This window comes from Rhinoderma darwinii, chromosome 2 (assembly GCF_050947455.1).
Source record: "Rhinoderma darwinii isolate aRhiDar2 chromosome 2, aRhiDar2.hap1, whole genome shotgun sequence".
NCBI classification, from domain to species: domain Eukaryota; kingdom Metazoa; phylum Chordata; class Amphibia; order Anura; family Rhinodermatidae; genus Rhinoderma; species Rhinoderma darwinii.
In genome coordinates, this window is record NC_134688.1 from 105,327,990 (window position 1) to 105,351,233 (window position 23,244).

Here is a 23,244-nt window from a genome sequence, read left to right on the forward strand (position 1 = left end):
GGGCACAACTGCATATTTTTTTATTTCCTGACTTATTGGAGCCATAACTAATTTTATTTTTCATAGACGTAGCGGTATGAGGGCTGGTTTGTTGCGGGACGAGCTGTAGTTATTATTGGTACCATTTTGGAGTACATGTGACTTTTTGATCACTTTTTATCCTATTTTTTGGGATGCCAGGTAAACAAAAAAAGCAATTCTGGCACAGCTTTTTTCGTTTTTTTTTTATACAGCGTTCACCATGCGTTATAAATTACATGTTAACTTTATTCTGTGGGTCAGTACGATTCCGGCGATACCTAATTTATAGCACTTTTTTATGTTTTACAACTTTTTGCACAATAAAATTACTTTTGTAAAAAGAATGTATTTTTTCTGTCGCCAAGTTGTGAGAACCATAACTTTTTAATTATTTTGTCAACGGAGGTGTATGAGGGCTTGTTTTTTGCGGGACGAGCTATAGTTTTTATAGGTACCATTTTTGGATACGTGCGACTTTTTGATCACTTTTTATTCTAATATTTGTAGGGCAAAGTGACCAAAAAACAGAAACTCTGGTAAAGTTTTTTAAGTTTTTTTTTTACGCTGTTCACCGCGTGCAATAAATAATATAATATTTTGATACCTCAGGTCGTTACGGTCGTGGCGATACCAAATACATATGGTTTATTATTATTTTTCAATAATAAAGGACTTGATAAGAGTAAAAGGGGGATTGTGTTTGATTACTTGAAACTTTTATTGTTTTCAAACTTTTATTTTTTGCACTTTTTTATACTTTTTTTTACACTTTTCTTCAAGTCCCACTAGGGGACTTGAAGGTCCAACGGTCAGATTTTTTTTTTTTCTAATACACTGCACTACCTATGTAGTGCAATGTATTAGATCTGTCAGTCATTCACTGACAGCAAGCCGATTAGGCTTCGCCTCCCGGCGGGGCCTAAATCGGCTTCCGTAATGGTAGAGCAGGAGACCATTGTGTCTCCTGTTGCCATAACAGCAGTCGCCAGTCCCGATTGCCTCTCAGGGCTTGCGATCTGCTAGTAACCGCTACGATGCAGCAATCGCTTTCGATTGCTGCATCGAAGGGGTTAATGGCAGGGATCGGAGCTAGCTCCGGTTCCTGCCGTTACAGGTGGATGTCAGCTGTACAGTACAGCTGACTTCCACCGCTGACGACGCCGGATCAGCTCCTGACCCGGCGCCATCTTGCCGGCAGCTACGGAAGCCGATCAGGCTCCGCCGCCGGGCGGATCTTGACCGGCTTCGGTGCTAGGCAGACCGGGAGGCCAGTATTAGGCCTCCAGTTGCCATTGCAGCCACCGGAACCCCGGCAATTTCATTGCTGGGGCTCCGATGAGCTGCAAACACCTTAAGTGCAGCGATCGCGTTTGAGCGCTGCAGTTAAGGGGTTAATGGCGGGGATCGAAGCTAATTTCGGTCCCCGCCGTTACAGTCGGATGTCAGCTGTAAGATACAGCTGAGATCCGACGATGATGGCACCGACTCAGCTTCTGAGCCGGTGCCAAACATTTGACGTAAATGTACGGCATTTTGCAGGAGGTCAATGCTTTCCATGACGTACATTTACGTCAAATGTCGGGAAGGGGTTAAGTGGGAATTTTTCTCTTTTTAAAGCAGATTGGTTAATGCCTAAGGAATTTTTTTTTATTATTATTTTTTTAAATCAATAGGGGTAAATCAAAGTTCCACATTTTACCCACATCCCTTCCCTTTCTCCTATTCTTTGGTTAAACTTGATGGACTATGTAACATTGTGAAAATAATAAATAGGTTACACTTAAAAAAACAAACAAAAAAACAATAAAAACCTGTAGTACTGTGATCTATCTAACTTCAAGTGACTGCACACCCTTGAATACAATGACTCTTTTTTTTTTTTTTGTAATCCAAATAGGTTTTAACTGTGTGATGAAGAATTTTTTCGATTTTTATAGCGGTTGGCGCCCCATATTTCTGATCCAGGAGTCCAGATTCCCTGAATAGCTTTAGATTCAGACATAGACACCTCTGGAAGCGGCCTATCTCCTGTGAAAACAGCATACATGATCCTGCTTTCCCCCGGCATCTGCTATCGGGGGGGGTCGGGTAGCCCCATACACATTAGATCATAGCCCAATCCCACCAAACTTGGTGATTTCAACCGAGTTCTGTCTTAAAGAGGCTTTGTCACCAGATTATAAGTGACCTATCTCCTACATAATCTGATCGGCGCTGTAATGTAGATCACAGCAGTGTTTTTTATTTTGAAAAACGATAATTTTTGAGCAAGTTATGAGCAATTTTAGATTTATGCTAATGAGTTTCTTAATAGGCAACTGGGCGTGTTTTTACTTTTTACCAACTGGGTGTTGTACAGAGAAGTGTATGACGCTGACCAATCAGTGACCAGTGTTTTCAGCCGTTTTTCGGGCCGTAAACACCCGAAAAAACGGAAGCAGAACGCCTCCAAACATCTGGCCATTAAAATCAATGGGAAAACGGCGTTCTGTTCCGACGGAGCGTTTTTTTTTAAGCGTAAAAAAACGGCCGCGAAAAAGAAGTGCAGGACACTTCTTGGGACCTTTTTGGAGCTGTTTTCCATAGACTCTATTGAAAAAAGCTCCAAAAACAGCTACGTATTTTCAGAAGTTTTTGAGTTTGCGTGTGAACATACCCTAACAATGAGCAGGAACAATGACACGGATTAGTCACGGCTTGGTCAGCCTCATACACTTCTCTTCAGAACGCCCAGTTGGTAAAAAGTAAAAACACGCCCAGTTGGTCATTAAGAAACTAATTAGCATAAATCTAAAATTGCTCATAACTTGCTCAAAAATGATCGTTTTTCAAAATAAAAACCACCGCTGTTATCTACATTATAGCGCCAATCATATTATGTAGGAGATAGGGCATTTAAGTGTATGGGCATAAAACATTCCATACAAGCCTTTACATTCATAGATTTTGTGTCTTGTTCTCTTTGGGTATAGGTTACTGTGTAAGGCTGGGTTCACACGACCTATTTTCAGACGTAAACGAGGCGTATTATGCCTCGTTTTACGTCTGAAAATACGGCTCCAATACGTCGGCAAACATCTGCCCATTCATTTGAATGGGTTTGCCGACGTACTGTGCCGACGACCTGTCATTTACACGTCATCGTTTGACAGCTGTCAAACGACGACGCGTAAAATAACTGCCTCGTCAAAGAAGTGCAGGACACTTTTTTGAAACGTAATTTGAGCCGTTTTTCATTGAATTCAATGAAGAACAGCTCAAGATTACAGGCGTCAATGACACCTCGCAAAATGCGAGGAGGAGCATTTACGTCTGAAACGGCGGAGCTGTTTTCTCCTGAAAACAGTCTGTAATTTCAGACGTAATAGCCAGTTATCGTGTGCACATACCCTAACTTTAATAGCAGGTTAAGAAGTACACAAATGTCTGTATCTAGACTAGTAAACTGTCAACATTTCTTTTCCTCACACTGCTGAAAACAAAAAATAAAACCATGGATTTCTCTATAACTGTAAATGCAAAACGACATAAGTAATAATCTTACCGCAGTTGAGTTCATCCGAGTTGTCCTGGCAGTCGTTGTCTCCATCACAGATGAATGCAGGATTGGTACATATTCCTGTGGAACACTGGAACTGCCCTGGGCGACACTTAAAGTCAGCTGTAATAAGAGAGAAAGAGAAGTCAATTATTTAAAACAAACTTGAAAAGCCCTGTATGGGTGAAGCAACTGTTGCTATTAATGACTGACCTGCTCCACTTAATTAAAATGGATTACAAGAAATATTTTTCATAAAGAGATTTGTCTTTAAAAATATTTAGCTAATTTTTATCACTTCTCACCATCCTGTCCAGGAGTATGATGTAGCACCCTAATTAGTATAATCTATATACTCTTCATACTTAGTTGGCAATACTCGTGAATGGTCGGCCGAGTGTGCATGTCTATTCTAATGGGAAGAGGGGAATAAGCAGCTGCCAGACCTCTCCGGCAGTGGCTTATCTCCAGCAGGAACAAAATATCAGGCTTGTTGGAATACAACATGCCTAATCCTTCTATCTGCCAACATCTGTTGTCAGGGGGACAGTCAGGAGGACCCGTACTCATTAGATCGGCCGATTCCGCCACAATTGATGGGTTCGGCTAAGTGTTATCCAATGAGTAAGGCCAGCTTAAACCAAAAGTGATAAAAATAAAGTGAATTACTGATGTTAACATACGGCAATCAGCAGGCTCATCTGACCGGTCTCCACAGTCATCTTCTGTGTCACACTTCCACCAGAATGGGATACATTTGTCATTTTTGCAGACAAACTAAATAGATGTAGAAATATTTGGTTAACAGATGTCTCACATTACTGCCAATATAGATTAAAAAAAAATCCCCCAAAAAATAATTTAAAAAAATGAAATCGATGTACTACTTGTCAAATACTATTAGACTAAATGACATGGTACAGTAGAATCAGGGAAGACATGTAGTCCATAATCTGCCAGCTAGATGATAGAATACACAAATTCCCTACCTGGTTCATCTATGACAGAATATCATAATAAAAAGAGTTAGGATATGTGCACACACAAACTACAAAAAAAGCTGAAAATACGGAGCTGTTTAAAAGGGAAAACAGCTACTGATTTCAGGCATTTTTTAACAATAATTGCTTTCTTCACGACGGTTTTTGGAGCTGTTTTTCTATAGTCTATGAAAAACGGCTCCAAAAACAGCTTAAGAAGTGACATGCACTTCTTTTTCGCGTCCGTTTTTATTACGCGGGTGTTTTGAAAAACGCCCGCGTAAAAAACGGCCCGTCGGTACAGAACACCGTTTTTCCCATTGAAATCAATGGACAGATGTTTGGAGGCGTTCTGCTTCCAATTTTTCAGTCGTTTTTCAGGACATTTACGGCCCAAAAAATGCTGAAAACCCTGCGCGTGCACATACCCTTATAGTGCTGCAATCTGTTTAAGTGTCACCATAATTTTGTTCTCCCCTGTGATTGGACACAGGGAGCAAGCTGAGCGGGACAATTGCCAAGGCAACTGTATGACGCCTGATGAGTCATGTATGGGTCTTATTCTTAGTAATGGGACGCATGTAGAAGACTAACGCCCAAAATGCTCCCTGCTTCCCTACGTCTGATGTCAGATAGGGCGGGAGGTGGAAATTATAAAGACTAAGCATTAATTTGAAGACAAATTATTATACAGGGCTTTAATTCAATTCTTGAATATTTTGCACTTCGTGCTTATTTCCGTACATATAAGACTAACTTACCTGACTAGCAGTGCAATTGGACACACAGTTTTTGCCATCTGCTCCAAGGTAGAAGTTAGAGGGACAAGCACATTTATAACCACCATTAGGTGAGAGAAGACACAGGTTGCTGCAACCACCATTGTTCATTTTGCAGGGATGATTAGGAACTTAAAAGGAAAACAGATCAAAACGGTCACATTACTGACGAAGGAGCCTGTGTGCTCTGAAAGCTTGTATATATCATTTCTATGGTTAGCCAATAAAGGTATCATACCTACTATACTTTTGTCTTTTTTGACACAAAAGTATTTAACATTGCATATAGTTTCTGGCTAACACGGTACTACACTATTTGTTACTGTATTTCGTACAAAAGAACTCCAAATAAATACACCGTAATGGCGGATAACCAGAAGCACAGCCCAGGCTCAGGAAATATGAACAACTCCAAACACAGCACAGAAAGCCATTAAATAATCATTCAAACGACAACCCATAAAAATAATGTACATAAAATAAAATTTTGCATATAAAACAAACCCATGGAATCATTAGTATTAACAGGAATTTGTTTAAGAAATAGGCTCTGTGAGTGCTAAAGCTCTTAAAGGGAATGTGTCGCTAGAATTTTTTATTTATTTTTTTAGTTAAACAATTATTATTTGAGTGATTACACATGGTTTTAATTTTTTCACAAGTCAGGAAATATTATAAATTAGATTCTAATTTATAACATTTCCATGTGCTGGCCACTAGAGGGAGCAGTTCCCAAAATTGAGGCATGGTCAAAGTGGTAAAGCAACCTCATGGCTTTATGCTGTAAATTTGGGATAGACACACTCTCTAGTGTCCTCACACAATCCCCCCTCCCTTATTCTGGCTAGTGCCAGGAGAAGGAGGGGTTTGAATCTTCAAACCTCCAACACGGTGTGCCGCCATTTTCTGAGCGACTGCACAGTGTAGGAGGATTAGATACAGTGATCAGCAGACAGTATAACACGAACATAATACACACATCACATACACAAACATAAATTACCTGCTCCTGCCACCACCGCTCCTATTCCTTGCTCCTTTGCTTCCTTGAACATATGGCCGGAAGCCGCGGCCGGAAGTAGTCATCTCACTGTCCGGCAGCGGCTTCCGGTCCTTAAGAAAATGGCGCCGGATTTTGCTTTGCGAACGAGCTTCGTTTTGGTCTGTGTGGGAGCGGCGTATGCGCCGTTCCCACTCAGACGGCGTACGCTGCAGTGAATGGAACGGCTCCCGTTCGAATTCTCTATGGGGTTGTATGTGCCGTATTCCATCTCTGTATGTGTCGTTAATCGACACATACAGAGATGAAAAAAAAATGGCAGCCCCCATAGAGAAGTAAAAAGTAGAACAAAGTAAAAAGTAGAACACAAGAATATAAATAAATAAAATTGATGTTATCATATTAAAAGCAATATGATAAAAAAAAATTCATGACACCTTCCCTTTAACTAAAAGGTGTCATACAAACTAGCAAATGATGGCATGGAGGTTTGTGCTGTTTGTGGACCCAAATGTAGAAAATGGTTGGCATTTATATCTAAAGAGCTAACAGTAACATTTATTGCAGCTGCACTCACCATCAGGCTGCCGATACAGATGATAGATGTGTATGTCCATGGGTCGGTGAAGTGTGCTGATGAGCATGGACTTGTTGGCTCCAGTGGTTTTATGCGCTCGGTTAATAGATTTTGTTTCCCAGTCCGTCCAATATATATAATCTTCAAAGAGTGTCAGAGCAAAGATGTGTGGGATGTCTTGACTAAGCACTGTAGAGAGGGTATGAAGTACAGTTATTAAACAAAAGCAGAGACTTGGCAAGAATATACAGCATAAGAGTCTAATTGTTATATGCTCTTCAGGACTTTGAAATAAAAACGTCTCTGTTCTAGCTTAGAAAGTGTTACAACTTTCTAATAGTGCATGTTGCTGCAACTATGTTCCTGGGCACACATCCAGGGGTCCTACATACATGCAAGTTTATGGATTTGCTACATACTTGGATTCTACGTAGGCATTGCATCTATAAACGGAGTGGTATTCAAGATCCTGGCTTAGAGACCAAATTATGCCAAAATATAAACTTATATTCCAACGTATTTCAACCCGTAAGGTCCCACCAATTTTAAGCTTCCAGGACAGAGCTATTTTGTTTTTCTTTTAAACCTTGCGCCGTGTGGCAAATATTATGATAACTTTATTCTACAGGTGGTTAGAAGTGCGGCGGCGCTGCCTGATATGTATTTTTCGTCTTGTATACTATTTTTAAACAATAAAATAAATTTCCTGCTTACGTCATTAGGGGACACAGAAGACATGGGTATATGCTGCTACCCCTAGGAGGCAAACACTAGATCAAAAGTGTTAGTTCCTTCACTGCCTATTCTCCCCTTGCAGACAATGAGCTCACCAGTTTTTTTAAATCTTGGTATCCGTAGGAGGGGACATCCCTGCTTTATTTTAGTCATTTTTTTCCTCGTCTCTCTGTTGCTCCCCTATATGGAAGCTGAACAGCATTGACGTAATCACGCTTTTATCCCCTTACTTTTCAGAAGATAAATTGAAACAGAGCAGACTAGCTCCTCTAATGCCCATCAGCCATGGCTTCACCCAGTGTTCCTAACTGATGCCTCCTACAAGTGCTCTTTCACAACAGGGTGAGCTAAAGACTCCATCTGGGAGCTTAGGGGGAAGAGGAGCAAGACAGGGTTGTTCCTCTTCCTCACTGTGTGTCCCCCCTGCCTATACCCCCTTCCTCCTCCATTTCTCCCTTCTCCTCTCTGGTTGCACCTGGGTTGGGGGACTTCCTCTCACAGGGCAGTATTTTTCTGCCTCACAGGAAGGTCGGGAGTCAGGCTGAAAGCTTCCTCCCCAGCTTCCCCACCTTGTGGTCCAGGCCTCCACTGTTCCAGCTTCTCATGAGGACAATCCCCGCTCCTTTCGCCCTCTACCCACAGCATTCCTGTTCCTCGGCCGCAGAAGCTACTCCAGGCCTCAGCTTCTCTTTGGGCCTACATGGGAGCATGGGGGTGTGTCCTCCACTAGGCTCGATGAGGCGGACGCAGGACTTTAGCAGTAGCTAAAGGACCCCTTGTAAAACATTAGCACGGAATTCAGGAGAGTTAATGTGTAGCATAGTGATTACTCCAGTTGAACAATGCCAAAGTAGTCACCTACCTAAACCATCAGGGTGGAACCCCCAACTCAGTGGTGATGTTAGAGTCAGGCAGGATTCTGCTGTGGGTGGAGAGTCACATCCTAGCTCTGTCCAAAATCCGGGAGTGGACAATTGGATAGCAAACTTCCACAGCGGAGAGCGTCTGGACCCAGGAGAGTGGTCTCCCCATCAGGACGTTTTTTGACCAATGATACGCCAGGTGAGAAATTACAGACATAGACCTAATGTCCAGGTTCAAACACAAGCTTACTGGCTTATGAAATGCATGCTCTGGTCGTCCCCGGGACTGGTTCAGTCTTTTGTACATCTTTCCTCACGCCTCTTCTTGCCAGGATTTTCAGACAATCCTAGTTCCTCCAGACTGGCCTAGGCGGGCGTGTTACACTGACGTTGTATCCTTCCAGGCCGATGCGCTGTGCCTTCTGCGACTCGTGGTCCAGCTTTCCACCAGCATTTAAGGTTTCTACGTTTGACATGCCGTCAAACGTAGAACCTTACGGCTATTGAAGCTGCAGGCATGAGATCTCGTGGTTTCTCTGAAAGTGTCATCAAATCCATGTTGAAGGCCAGTAAACAGTCTTCCACTCATATTTACCTAAAATCTTGTCCATTCTCTAAAGGGGCTTGGACCTCGGACTCAGCTTTAGCAGCTCTCTCAAAGGGCAGGACTCAGCACCCCCCCCCATCCTTGATCAAAGACATTTGATTTCTAAACCGGATGTGCAAACCTTCTTCCAGGGGGTTGCCCATGCAGTCCATCCTTATCAACATCCTACGATTCCTTGGGACCTGAACTTGGTCCTTAAGGCAATCCAGTAGTCTTCCCTTTGAGCCTCTACATGAAGGTCTTCTTCCACATCTCTCATGAAAGGTGGTTACTCATGCTTACTAGTGCTTCTCCAAGATAAAGCGGTTCTCTGGTCAGTGCCTTTATTCCTGCCAAACGTGGTATTCTCCCTTCCACCTGAGCGAGGATATGGTGCTTCCCTAATTCGGCCTCTGCCCCAATAACTCCACGCAACGCTCTCTCGCGTCACATGATCTTCCTTGTCCCCCAATGATACGAACTAGAAAAGCTGATTATTTTTTTTGTTACTCTCCGTAAAAAAAAATTCTCGTCAAGTTCATTTGAAAACACAGCTCCCACCCATTTGCTTCTTCTTATTTCTGGGTATCTACCGTGTCTGATGGAAGATTCCTCTGGCCTTTTTGGCACTGGCGTTTTGTTGCCATTTCTTTCCGGTTTACTTGTTTGCTTCTCATAGTTCTACTGCATTTATACAAACTGGTAAGCACAGTGTCTAAAGGAGGAGTATAGACTGTGGACAAGGTGTCAACACTTGACGTAATAACCGCCTCCTAGTGGCAGCAGAATATACCCACGGTCTTCTGTGTCCCCTGGTGAACTCGCCAAGAAATGGATTTTACGGTTAAAAAAAAAGCCCCTCTTTTTTAATGAAAAGAATGGGTTTATTTTAGTAAAGTTTATTTACTATAATTTCCAATTTTTTGGCCCACTAAGGGAGTTGTAGCTGCGATCGTTTGTATAATGCTTTGGAATACTTAATATTCCAAAGCATTTTTGCCTGTTAAGCTATATTCAGACGAGCGTCGGCAACCTCGGACGTGAAAAACTGACATTTTTCATGTCTGAGATGCACCCGTGCGGGACGCGTTGTCACGGATCCCCCACAGACTAGAGTCTATGGAGGGACGCGTGACACGCAGCAAAATAGGACAAGTCCTATTTTTTTCACGGACCCTTCACACGCTCCGCTAAAACAACGGTCGCGTGAACAGCCCCATTGAAATACATGAGTTCGTGTGACGGCTGTCACACAGACGTGATACACGCTCGTCTGAATGAGCTCTTAGTGTTAAACTGACAAGCAATTAGGCCATGCTAGCTTATACCTAAGGAAGACCATGGGGCCTTTATTAGGCCCCCGGTTGCTATGGGAATCAATCTGTACACTGCAATCGCGTCAAGGGGCACTGATGGGCAGACAGGGGGAGCCCCCTCACTCTGTCAAGCTCATTAAATGCTGCGGTCGCTATTGGCTGCGGTATCTAAGGGGTTAAACGTCCGGGATCAGAGGCTTCTTTGATCGTGACTGCTACAGCAGGAGCCTGTCTGTCAATCACACCCAGGCTCCTGCTGTTGATCACACAGGCACAGCTCCTGTGCCACCACCATGATGTACATATCTGTATGTTATGGAGTTTTAAGGGGTTAAAAGTAAAGTTCACCTATGCAACCAAATTTTTCGTTGTTGTTCCAATGCATTGAAAAAAAAAATAAAGCAACTATCCAGATAATTAAAAGGGTTTTCCAGTTAGAAGACATTGATGCCCTATCCTCAGGATAGGCCATCAATATCTGATCGGTGGGGGTCCGACTCCCCACTGATCAGCTATTTTGAAGGCGCCACGGCACTCATTCGAGCACTGCTTCCCCTTAATTCTAGTCACTGCTCATACTGTGAATTGACGACACACTTGTTGCGTCGGTTCAATTATTACAGCCTTCTCCTGCTCTAATAGGCCATCAATTTCTTCTAACTGAAAAACCCTTTTAAAATTAATTCAAAATCTCCTATCATTTGTATCTACACCTGCTATGCAGACCTTTTATGTTTCCATGGTAGCGGACTGCAAACTCTGTGTTGTCTGATCCTGCAGTCATACTCCCATCTGTTCCCTAATTCTTACTGACATTTGATGGGTTAGCAGGAAGTGGAGGACAGGTGGACAGCAAGAAGACTGCAGCAATAGACTGCACAGTTTGTTAATAGCCTGTTACCATGGAAATATAGGCCTGCATTGAAGCTGTAGACACAAAATGATAGGGGACTTAATTAAGAAAATTTAGAAAGTTGATTCACTTTTTACTTTAAATACATTGAGACAAACAAAAATGGTTGCAAAGGTGTCCCTTTCCTATACATAACCCCTGTAATAAATCCATCATCAACATCTGTCAATGTTTACTAAAATGTCCTCGCATAATATCGGATACTACGTTCTTTATTGGCTGCTAGGGTCATGATAAAATCATATATCATATAATAAATATCCCTATATAAAACCATAGTGCGAACTAAAATTTCAGGATGGTCTCTTGAACAAAAGATCTCACCTGTGTGTCGGCTGGTTCCATCAAGGTTAGCAAACTGAATGTAATCCTCCCTAGCGTCAGCCCAGTAAATTCTGCTATTGACATAATCCAGCGTCAGACCATTGGGCCACGTTATTTTGCTCTCCACAATGACACTGCGGTTGGTGCCATCCATACCAATTTTACCAATCAAGGAATTGTCTCCCCAGTCTGTCCAATACAAATAGCTAAAAAGGGCATAAGATGGCAGGCAACAAATTACAAGTCTGCTCAGAAGCCAACAACATGAGCTCCTAATAGAGCATAAAATGTATGCAATTGACTCTTACCCATGTTGTACATCTACCACTAAAGCGCGAGGCTCCCTCAGTCCAGAGTTAACCAGCACGGTACGATAAGCACCATTTAGCTTGGAAACCTCAATAGTGTCCCTTCCTTTGTCACACCAATACAGATTTCCGCCAACCCAGTCCACAGCCAGCCCATCAGGGTTACTAAGCCCAGTACGATGAAGAACCTGTGACAGAGACATGGATCAGTTTTATTTTCCATAGATCATTTTCTATTCTTGCAGAATTTGCTCTAGGTTTGTCAACACCTGATATGAGTTTTTGTATTTTATAAGGTTACAAGTACTATTAGGCGAGTAGAGTTCTATATTTAATGAATATTGCTGAACGATCACATATAGTGCTCTGAATCAGACTGTGGGTGCAAGAGCACTATTGTTTTATATGACTCATGTATATACATCCCTATGGCTGTATCCCACACGTCATAGAACGCTATTTATGAAAATTGAATAGGTGTTGGTGGTTTTTATACCTGAACATTGCTCCCATTGATATGCATACGACGAATCATGCTGCCCTGAGTGGTGACATCAGTCCAGTAAATCATCTGTTCTCGATAATCAAAATCTAATGCAACAGCATTATTCAGGCCCTGAGTAAAAGATAGAGAAAATTTTTATTAAGTCAAATAGGCTATACCAACTATATAGCACTTTTTTTTTTGTAACTAAATCATTCATTTTTTTATTTTTTTTAACATATATAAGGAATTACAAATATTGAATTCTCCTTAACGCACTGGATAAGGGAAAAAAAAAAGGCTTTAATGTCCCATCACTTTTTATTTATCTTCCTCAGTTTTATACCGCTATATTTCCTCTTTTCATTATCCAGGGGTTCCATGTTACCAGGAATTATTCTTTATTACCTCTTTTATACTCCTAAAATGTTTCATACTGTATACTAGAATTTAAATATTTTAGCCATTCAGAAGATGTAGGCCTGTTTTGCAGCTATTCAATTTTTCAAAGTTATTTTCTTAGCAAAGTAAAACAATTGTATTATGGCTTGACTATATTCTTTTAGATACCTTAACCCTAAAGTTATCCCCAGATAACTACTTCTTCCCAGAAAGAAAATATGTTCAAAACATGTATAAGATATCCCTTTTCCACTTTACATTTATAGTGCCAAGTGTCTGAGTTTTATTAAATTTTGCTATCCTTTCTGTAGTATAATGAAGTTGATGAATTATAAATAATTAAGATAGTTTAAGAATTTAATTATATTGGCGCATTTTCTATTCCAGTGCTACTTTCTAATAGGACGTATATCCACGCCACATTTTTTGACTACTGCCTCTTCGCTATCTCTATGGTTTTCATTAGTAATTACCTTACAAACCTTTATATTATCCCTTTCATCCTCATATCCTGAGACAATATTCCTATTAAAGGGTGTCTCCATATACTTCCAACTCTTAACATATTTTTATCTGTAATGGCCTACCTTAAGGGGGCTTTACACTGGACGATTATCGTGCAGACAAGCGTTCATATAACGCTCTAATTGCCCTGTGTAAAAAGAGCAGTGATCAGCAGATGAACGAGCAAACGCTCGATCATCTGCTGGTCGTATCGTTTTAAAAAAGTAAAAGATTATCGATGTTGGCAGCACATCACGCCCGCTCATCCCCATCCATAGCTCCATGTGACAGGAGCAAACGAGCGCCGATCAGCAATGTCTCGTTGATCGGCGCTCGCTGCACTGGCCTATTGTCGGCCGCTGTAAGAGGGCCTTTAGTTGGAGATAGCAAAAACTCCCATTTGCATCTATATCCTAATCTTTTTCAAGTTCCATGAAGCTCCCCTCCCTGTAGAGTTGATTACATTTATATATTTCTTTTATTGAGCAATACAGATAGATATTCATTTGAGAAAAACAAACAAAGTTTTTAAACATTTAATTATCGACAAGATATCCAAGATTTTAATCGGTGTTACACTTCTCTTTTACCCTTTACCACACTTGATGAAGCATTTTTAAATTAGGAGACTTAATATTTTTTCTCTTTTCAAAACATCTTGTTTCTATAATTTCCCATATATTATATTTTACCATCATGCAGTGTTTTGTTTTTTATATATTGTTTAAATATAGGATTTTTTTTGCAACATTTCCGAGGACTTCAGCTGTGCAGCTAAATAGTATATCTTCATATGTGGCACAGCCGGACCTGCAGATTTTAGACTAGCAAGTTTTAGCCTTGCCTGTTTCCCCTCCAAATAAAGTCTATAAAAAAAAAAGCTTCCAATGGTTTTAAATTTTTTTGGGTGTATCTTAGCTGGAGGATTAGAGATGGCATATAATAAGGTGGTAGAAATTAACATTTTTATTAAGGCAAACCTGCCAGCTATAATTATTCTTTTTCAAATTTTAATCTTACCCCTAAATTTATTTATCAGTGGCAATATATTATTTCTTACCATTTCCTCTATATTGAATGAGATCTTAATACCTAAATATCTAAATGTCTGTCTCTGGGGGACCACCTGTAGCTTATTAGACTGAAATTCAGTGTCCAGGCCAAAAGCAATGGATTTATTCCAATTTATATTTCAGACTGATTATTCCCCATATTGAACAAAAATTTCTTAAACAAACTTTGAATGATCCAAAGTATAGCATTACATAGTCCGCAAAAAATAAAATTTTCTCCATCTTATTTCCAAACTGAAAGCCAATTATCCTTTGATTTGGTCTTAGTTTTAAGACCAATGGCTCAATTACCAAAGAGAAAAGCAGGGGGGACAGGGGACAACCCCACCTAGTCCCCCAACCTATTCCAAATGCCCAATACTTCAACCTATTAACCTCAACTTTTGCCAAGGGCAACAGATACATTAGAGTCAGACATTTTATAAATCGGTCCTCGAACCCCATAGATCTCATAACTTCCGACATGAATGACCATTCAATTGTATCAACAGGCTTGGCTATGTCCAATGACATAAACACTCTTTCACCTTTGTTATCATATTGGAATTGTAGATTCATCAATAGTCATCTTATATTGGACGCTGTCGACTCCCCGTCATAAATCCTGTTTGGTCTCCATGAATCAATGAGGGAAGTACAGAGGCCAGTCTATCCACCAAAATCTTGGCCAAGAACTTTATATCCATGTTTATAAGGGAGATTGGCCTATAAGACTTTGAGGTTTGGATTTTTACCTTCCTTAAGAATTAATATAATTAATGCTTTACACATTGCACTAGACAAACTATCCTCCTAATTTCATTCATTTGAGACCCCCATAAGTCCTGCAACAATATGTGGTATTATTAACACAGTTCAAAAGGCAGGCCATCTAGTCCGGGTGTCTTGCTATTAGCGGTCACAGTCAAGGCACCACTTAGATTCCGCAATAACCATGGAAAAATTAACACCTCCACCTGGTTTTGAGATAGGTGCCAGATTTCAATAGCCTCCAAATATATAGCACTTTTATGATCTAAATAATCAGGCAAATCTACCAAAAACACAGAATTCTGTGATATTGTGTTTATCTTTATACAGTATTTCACAGTAAACAGCTCAATTTATTGCAAATCGAGAGGATTTCTTAAGGTTCTGAACTTGCAATGTGTTAAAAGTGAGGGCGGGGGAGACAACCATCGTGCTTAGTAATACTAAATATAATTTAGACAATAGAATCTATTGTTCCATTTTGTAATATGTCCTTCAATGTTTTTCCATTGTTTTCACACTCTTTTAATGCAATTGTGAAGTTGGAGACACATGGTGAGTGTCTGCCAATTCTGGTTGAGATCACTGCTAAAGACAACCAAAATAAATTAAAGTTCAACTGGAGTTTTGTTTTAGAGAAATAAAAATAAAATCCGAAGGCTTCAATTTGTATGTATGAAGATTCTAACTGACCACACAGACTAAAAATGATAACGTTCTATTATGTGCCGATTGGTAGGTCTAGCAGGGTGACCCATTTAGAGATGCAGCCATTTGGCCACGTGTGTTATCGAACACCAAACAAACATTTAAATTACAAATTCAGCCCTGCTACATCTGTACAAAGCAAATTGAGTCTGGTATCCTGAAAATGCAAACAATAAGATTTAGGTGAAAGATAAATTACACATATTTACAGATCAAAAGAGAAGATGTGGAGAAGAAAAGTTGCAGTATTCGGGACACGGCGCCTGACAGGTAAGTATTCAAAACGAAGTATTTTTCAGTAGACTTTATTTGTAATAGATACTACGCGTTTCAGGACCGGACAGGGTCCCTTCCTCAGGTTCATACAGCGATACACAAGAAACAGGCATCATTTTATGCACAGAAAGACCGGGAAAAAAAGACAAGCGTTTTTTCTAGGATGGCAATTACACCTCATTTTTCAAACAGGAACGGAGGAGTGAATTAACCCCAAAGGTCAGTATAGATCAAACAGTGATGTCAGGTAGTAGCTCCCCCTGATCGTATGCAGGTGAACTATATATGCACAATTGTAATGACGGGTATTTGACCTTGCCATCACAACTAAGATAAAATTATAAAATGTATATATCTATAAAAAACAAAGCACAATACTGCGTATTTGTGATAAAAATCTGATCTATTACCGATCAGAATAAAACCCCATCCTTGTTCAGCAACAATGGGCAGGGTAAAAACTAACTGATTTAAATAGAAACATATGAATATGACCTGGTTCAGTACTCAAATTTGTGCTGTTTTTACAAAGGTGCCAAAAATGTATAGCAAGGCTACCTGAAATTTAATTGATATAGTGTAAATGATATGTCCCAACTAGAGCGCTATCATCCCTTACTAACATTAATGTTTGCATCACATGAAATTGTATATTTTAACAATTTTTTTTTTACACATTTTTAAATGAAGGGTGCTTTAGAAGGTTAGAAGAGGTCCCCTGTGGATGTTTTGTTTTTGGTTGCCCCTGGTTACCCTGTATTATTAGGTCAACCAATAATATTGGATTTTTTTCAATATATTTGCTACTTGATACTGAGGGCCCCATATGATATTTTATTTAACAAGTGTTCTCCAGGGTTTCACTCAGCCCCTCCGGAGAGAGACTATGAAATTTATAAATCCAAAAGGATTCCCTATTTTTCAGAAGTGAGAATCTGTTAGTGGTTTCTATGGGGATTTGTTCTAGTGGTGTGATCTTCATCTCAAAACGTTCCCCATGATGTTGATGCAGATGTCTAGGGACACGGTTTTAACCCCTTAATGACCGGGCCATTTTGCACGTTAATGACCAAGGATTATTTTTTTGTTTCTTCACGGTCGCATTCCAAGAGTCGTAACTCTTTTTTTATTCGGTCGACATAGCCGTATGAGGGCTTGTTTTTTGCGGGACGAGTTGTATTTTGTAATTGTACCATTTTTAGATGCTTACAATATATTGATTAACTTTTATTAACTTTATTTTAGGAGAGAATTGAAAATAAGCAGCTATTCCAGCATTGATTTTCACGTTATAAATTTACACCGTTTACTATGCAGCGTAAATAACATGTTAACTTTATTCTATGGGTCGGCACGATTACGGGGATACCAAATATGTAAAGGTTTTATATGTTTTTTCGAAGTTTGCACAATAAAAAGCCTTTTAGAAAAAAATTACTTGTTTTTGCATCGCCGCGTTCCAAGAGACATAACGTTTTTATTTTTCCGTCGATGTGGTCGTATGTGGGCTTGATTTTTGCGGGACAATGTGTAGTTTTCATTAGAACTATTTTGGGGTACATAGGACTTATAGATTAACTTTTATTTTATTTTTTATGGGGGGAATGGGAGAAAAGAGAGAATTTTGACGTTGTTTTTTGCGTTTTCTTTGGACGCCGTTCATCCGGCGGTTTAATTAATATGTTAATTTTATTGGTCAAGATGTTACGATCGCGGGGATACCATATATGTGTATGTGTGATTTGTTTTGACCGTTTTACTAAATAAAACCACATTTTGGGCCAAAAAAGTAGTTTTATTTGACTTTGACTGTAATTTTTATTTTATTTTTTTTCACAAACTTTATTTACCTGTTTTACATTTTTTTTTTTTGTCCCACCAGGGGACTTCACTATGCGATGTGCCGATCGCATATATAATGCTTTGGTATACTTCGTATACCAAAGCATTATTGCCTGTCAGTGTAAAACTGACAGGCAACCTGTTAGGTCATGCCTCCGGCATCGCCTAACAGGCAGATGCTGAAGGCAGACCTGGGGGTCTTTGTTAGACCCCCGGCTGTCATGGAAACCCGACGGCGACCCGCGATTTGTTTGCGGGGGCGCCGATCGGGTGACAGAGGGAGCTCCCCCATCTGTCAAACACATTAAATGCCGCTGTCACTATTGACAGCGGCATTTAATGGGTTAAACTGCCGGAATCGGCGCGCGCTTCGATTCCGGCAGTTGCAGCAGGAGCCAGGCTGTGTATAACAGCCGTGCTGCTGCCGCTGATCGCGTGGGTACAGTGTCAGTACCCGCGCGATCACAGGACGGATATATCCGTCCTCCTGCGCGAACTAGCAGCTGCTGAGGACGGATATATCCGTCCTTCGGCGTTAAGGAGTTAAAAAGTGAATATTTGTTTTGGACCTGTGTTTGTTTATTCTGGTTCTCAACGTTTGTTTGGTCCTTCCTATGTATTGCAGTCCGCACGTGCATTCCAGGAGATATACCACGACATTAGCTGCGCAGTTTAGGAAATGTTTCTGAAAAATAGGAAATCCTTTTGGATTTATCAATTTCATAGTCTCTCTCCGGAGGGGCTGAATGAGACCCTGGAGAACACTTGTTAAATAAAATATATAGATCATATGGGGCTCTCAGTATCAAATAGCATATATATTGAAAAAAATCCAATATTATTGGTTGACCTAATAATACAGGGTAACCAGGGGCAACCAAAAGCAAAACATCCACAGGGGACCTCTTCTAAAGCACCCTTCATTTAAACATTTTTTATTTTTTTTAATATACAATTTCATGTGATGCAAACATTAATGTTAGTAAGGGATGACAGCGCTATGGTTGGGATATATCATTTACACTATATATCATCAATTCAAATTTCAGGTAGCCTTACTATACATTTTTTGCACCTTTGTAAAAACAGCACAAATTTGAATACTGAACCAGGTCATATTCATATGTTTCTATTTAAATCAGTCAGTTTTTACCCTGCCCATTGTTGCTGAACAAGGATGGGCTTTTATATACTTGTTTTATTCTGATGGAAAATAGATCAGATTTTTATCACAAATACGCAGTATTGTGCTTTGTTTTTTATAGATATATACATTTTATAATTTTATCTTAGTTGTGATGGCAAGGTCAAATACCCGTCATTACAATTGTGCATATATAGTTCACCTGCATACGATCAGGGGGAGCTACTACCTGACATCATTGTTTGATCTATACTGACCTTTGGGGTTAATTCACTCCTCCCTTCCTGTTTGAAAAATGAGGTGTAATTGCCATCCTAGAAAAAACACTTGTCTCTTCTTTTCCCGGTCTTTCGGTGCATAAAATGATGCCTGTTTCTTGTGTATCGCTGTTTGAACCTGAGGAAGGGACCCTGTCCGGTCCTGAAACACGTAGTTACTATTACAAATAAAGTCTACTGAAAAATACTTTGTTTTGAATACTTACCTGTCAGGCGCCGTGTCCCGAATACTGCAACTTTTCTTCTCCACATCCTGTGTTCGATTTCCCCGGGAATAGATTTTTCTCTCGTGGGATAGCAGTGGGTGGCAGCCGACATCCACAACGATCTTCATGAATTCTCGTTTCCACGCTAAGCAGTAGTGTTGTGCCTATCCTAGCACAACACTGCCAGGTGAGTGCATCAGCTCACCTCTTCGCTCACACTGTCCCCCGTTCTTTACAATATTACCTTAGAGGAGCGCCGTTGTCCTTCTCTTTCCTTTTTCTTCTTTAAAGTAGGGCATCTATTAGACTCCTACTTAAATGGTTCCCACGGGTGCTACTGAACCCACTGAACATTACGACTGATTGGTCGAGAAGTATCACATGGCTTGCATACCAACATTTAGACATAAAGAGTATCGCTATCCTAGTTGCATGATCCCTCCCAGCCAATAAGTACAGAGGGAAGCACTGCTTATGCCCCAGTATCACGTTTTTTTGGCCTACTTCTGTTGCATACTCTGGAAAAAGCTTCCGTAGTATACATTAAATATAGGCTGTGCCACTATTCGGCATCTGCCTCCAATAGACTACTTATGGTATCCGTTTATTGTGTACGTCATAAGTTATAAGAGCCCATGACGTATACATTAAATAGAGGTCAGTGATGCATACCATACAGTGGCAAACGTCACACATAGGCACAGATGTTAAAAAACCCTATATGTTTTTACAGGATTCCATCGTATGCAATAGAGTAATCTACTATGCTATTTTATACCACACAAAAAAATAAATTATACAGACATCGTTTCGGGCTCTGTCGGGCTGATGGAGCGCTATGAACATGTTCAGCACATATGTCGGGAGCTTTCACAAAGTACACGCTAAATGTAGGGCAAAGTCTCTTTCAACAGGTTGTTCAGTGGGGGACACCATTTAGGGAGAGCATAAAATAGGAGCCCTTATTTACGGAGGTCTGCCTGTGAGAGATGCCCTTGGACATATATGTATATTTTATACTTTATCTCACCTGTTTCAGTAGGGTGTAATTGCTGCCTCCCAGGCTCAGCTTCCTCAAGTAATAACGGTTTGCAAAAATTAAGACGGGCTCCTCCACTATTAAAAAGGAAAAAAAAAAGTCTTAATGTAAAACCCTTTTGTGATGGCCGCTTTTTGTGATGTTGGTTTGATCAGACTTATTTGCTTTCTCTCTCCGTTTTATACATAGTCTTTTTTGCTCTGGCTTCTTGCCTGCCACGTGTATACACAGTCATGTATATGCTCACCTTGCATTATGCACTTTATCTTTAATTCATTTGGTATACTGATTGACAATTTATATCTGATCGGTTTGCACTTTTTTCTCCCTGTTTAGCAGTTCATGCTTTATGAACGGTATTTACCAGTGTCTAGAGAGCTTTGTATTAGAGACTTTATATACATTCATTTACACCGGTCTAGCCTCATTGTAAGGGACCTCATCACTAGAAGGTCGCAGTATTCATTGCAACCCTCTTTGACTATTGTCTTTTCTAATTGTGCTTCAATATTTGTGTGTTTGTTTTTTTGGGCATATGTGCATTTTCTTTGTGTATTACAATAAAGTCATTGTGCTTTTTCTTTTTGCATTTTTGTGGATGTGCATACTTGCTCTTTTTGAGTTGTCGCTTTTTGCATATTACTTTAATGTAAAACCTAACCACAAATGCATGAACAGGCTTTATACAATGTTTTTGGGAAAAAAAAAACTCCTTTTGACAAAGATGGAGAAAAAAAAGTTTCCTACTGGTTCTAAAAAACAGACCAACTTGGTTATAGCACGGCATGCTGGAGTCAATCATGTTCAGGTGCTGGCTCCATAACTGCTGGTGGAGCATCATAAAAACATGCCACCGGCCCTTCGTACAGTGGGTGACAATGCCGGTCTCCACAGGAGCACGGAGATCTTGTGTTGTCACCAGTATACTGTGTTGTCTATTGCTAAGCAAAGACCCTAACCTATTAATTATTGATATTCATTAGGGTATGTTTGCAGACTGCGGACATACAGGAATATTTTCTGCAGTGGAAATAAGCACCCATTCCAAAAGTCTGAAGGACTCTCTAATGAATGTCTACAATGGGGAAAGAGTTATAATGAATATAGAAATCATATATAAAACACTACATTAAAAAAATGACATTTGGAGATTAGGACGTTCGATTTGCTCACTTTCCATAGAACCAACCACCTTGCAGCTTGTACTATCATTTGCTCGCATTTCATAGCCCTCGACACAGAGACAGCGGAAGCTTCCAATGGTGTTGATACATCTTTGGCTGCAGGGGTAAGTGGTGGTGCATTCATCAATGTCGACACAAGTTTTACCATCATCCTTCAGCCAAAAACCAGGACGGCATCTGCACTGTACGGTGACAAAAAAAAAAAATCAGCAAGAAAATGTAGGTTTGTATAAAGGACTAGTAAGTTACATCAGTGTAATCCAAGTTTAATGTACATCAGTACTTTGACTGTTAAAAGGGGTTTATACCGTTTATCTAAAAGTGAAAAAAACAACCTGATTCCTGAGCATGGACACCAGCAACTGCAGCTAAACGGAGCATCCTTTGCGGTCTTTGGTGGGGTTCCAGCAATCAGACTCCCACCTCCCCAGAACAGGTGTCACAAGTCAACCATTTGGAGGGGTGGCCACACGTGCAGTTACCCGCCATTTTAATGAATGCGAAATACAGAAACAGCCTATAATGACCACATATATGCAGCTAAGTCTTTGCTACAAAGGAAGGACAAGGGATATTGAATGCAATGAGTGGAGCTTGGATGGAGTCCAGGGATGCATCTGAGGCCCACTAGTCTGCAGTTACAATTTGAAGGTGCACACTAAAAAAGCAGAGAATTGTTAACAGTTATTTCGCGTCATATGCCCAATATACCATTTATATGGCAGGACACAGGCTGAGATGCATGTCGTGCAATGTTAGCGGTCTAAATGACCGGGTCAAGAGGGCCTTGGTTTTCCAACTTATCAAACGCCATACCGTGGATATAGTTGGTCCTCATGAAACCAGCCTGACTGGTTCAGACTAGCGCTTTTATAAAAATAAAATGGCATGGGTAGTCTGGTGCTACTAGTCCACCTTTGCTAACTCTTCCAGGAGTGTTTCTGTTCTTATTCCAAAAACTGACTTTTTTAAACTTTCGGAGGCAACTTGTGACTCCTTTAAACTGGCGCTCTCTTGCTACACTATTGAAAGACACTCGTATAGATGTCTGGTGACAAACCACCTACAGATACAGTCTACACATGTTTTTACTCTTCTAATCCAAAATCAATCATAAGCTTGTTTCCAGAGACCTTGTGACTTATATGACCTCTGCTTCCTAAGTCTCCTGCTCGGCTTTCTATGTCTCCCGCTTTGCCTCTAGACTTTGCTTGGGAACACAACCCATGTCATTAAAATGTCGGCAACATGAGTACTGGCATAGCCTTTTTCCAGAGAAGCAAGATTTATCTGTGGCAATTCCGTCTTATTTTAGTGGCAATACTGCCATGGCAGATATTCTAGTGGTATGGGATGCCTTTAAGCAGATATTTAACTTCTGCAACCAACACCCTTAGGAGGCATTCCCTTGGAA

The 23,244-nt window shown here is 40.4% G+C and overlaps 1 protein-coding gene across 2 annotated transcripts in view; it reads right to left on the reverse strand.

The window, feature by feature from the left end:
• LRP1 (LDL receptor related protein 1) overlaps positions 1-23,244 on the reverse strand; it is a 291,539-nt gene that overhangs the window by 38,687 nt on the left and 229,608 nt on the right. For both annotated transcript variants that reach the window (XM_075852009.1, XM_075852008.1), the window contains exons 56-64: positions 21,820-22,012; positions 20,638-20,723; positions 12,437-12,556; positions 11,941-12,128; positions 11,633-11,838; positions 6,896-7,084; positions 5,301-5,449; positions 4,243-4,336; positions 3,566-3,682 (exon numbers count right to left, since the gene is read on the reverse strand). In XM_075852009.1, coding sequence (XP_075708124.1) covers positions 3,566-3,682; positions 4,243-4,336; positions 5,301-5,449; positions 6,896-7,084; positions 11,633-11,838; positions 11,941-12,128; positions 12,437-12,556; positions 20,638-20,723; positions 21,820-22,012 — 1,342 coding nt within the window. The remainder of the gene's footprint in view (positions 1-3,565; positions 3,683-4,242; positions 4,337-5,300; positions 5,450-6,895; positions 7,085-11,632; positions 11,839-11,940; positions 12,129-12,436; positions 12,557-20,637; positions 20,724-21,819; positions 22,013-23,244) is intronic.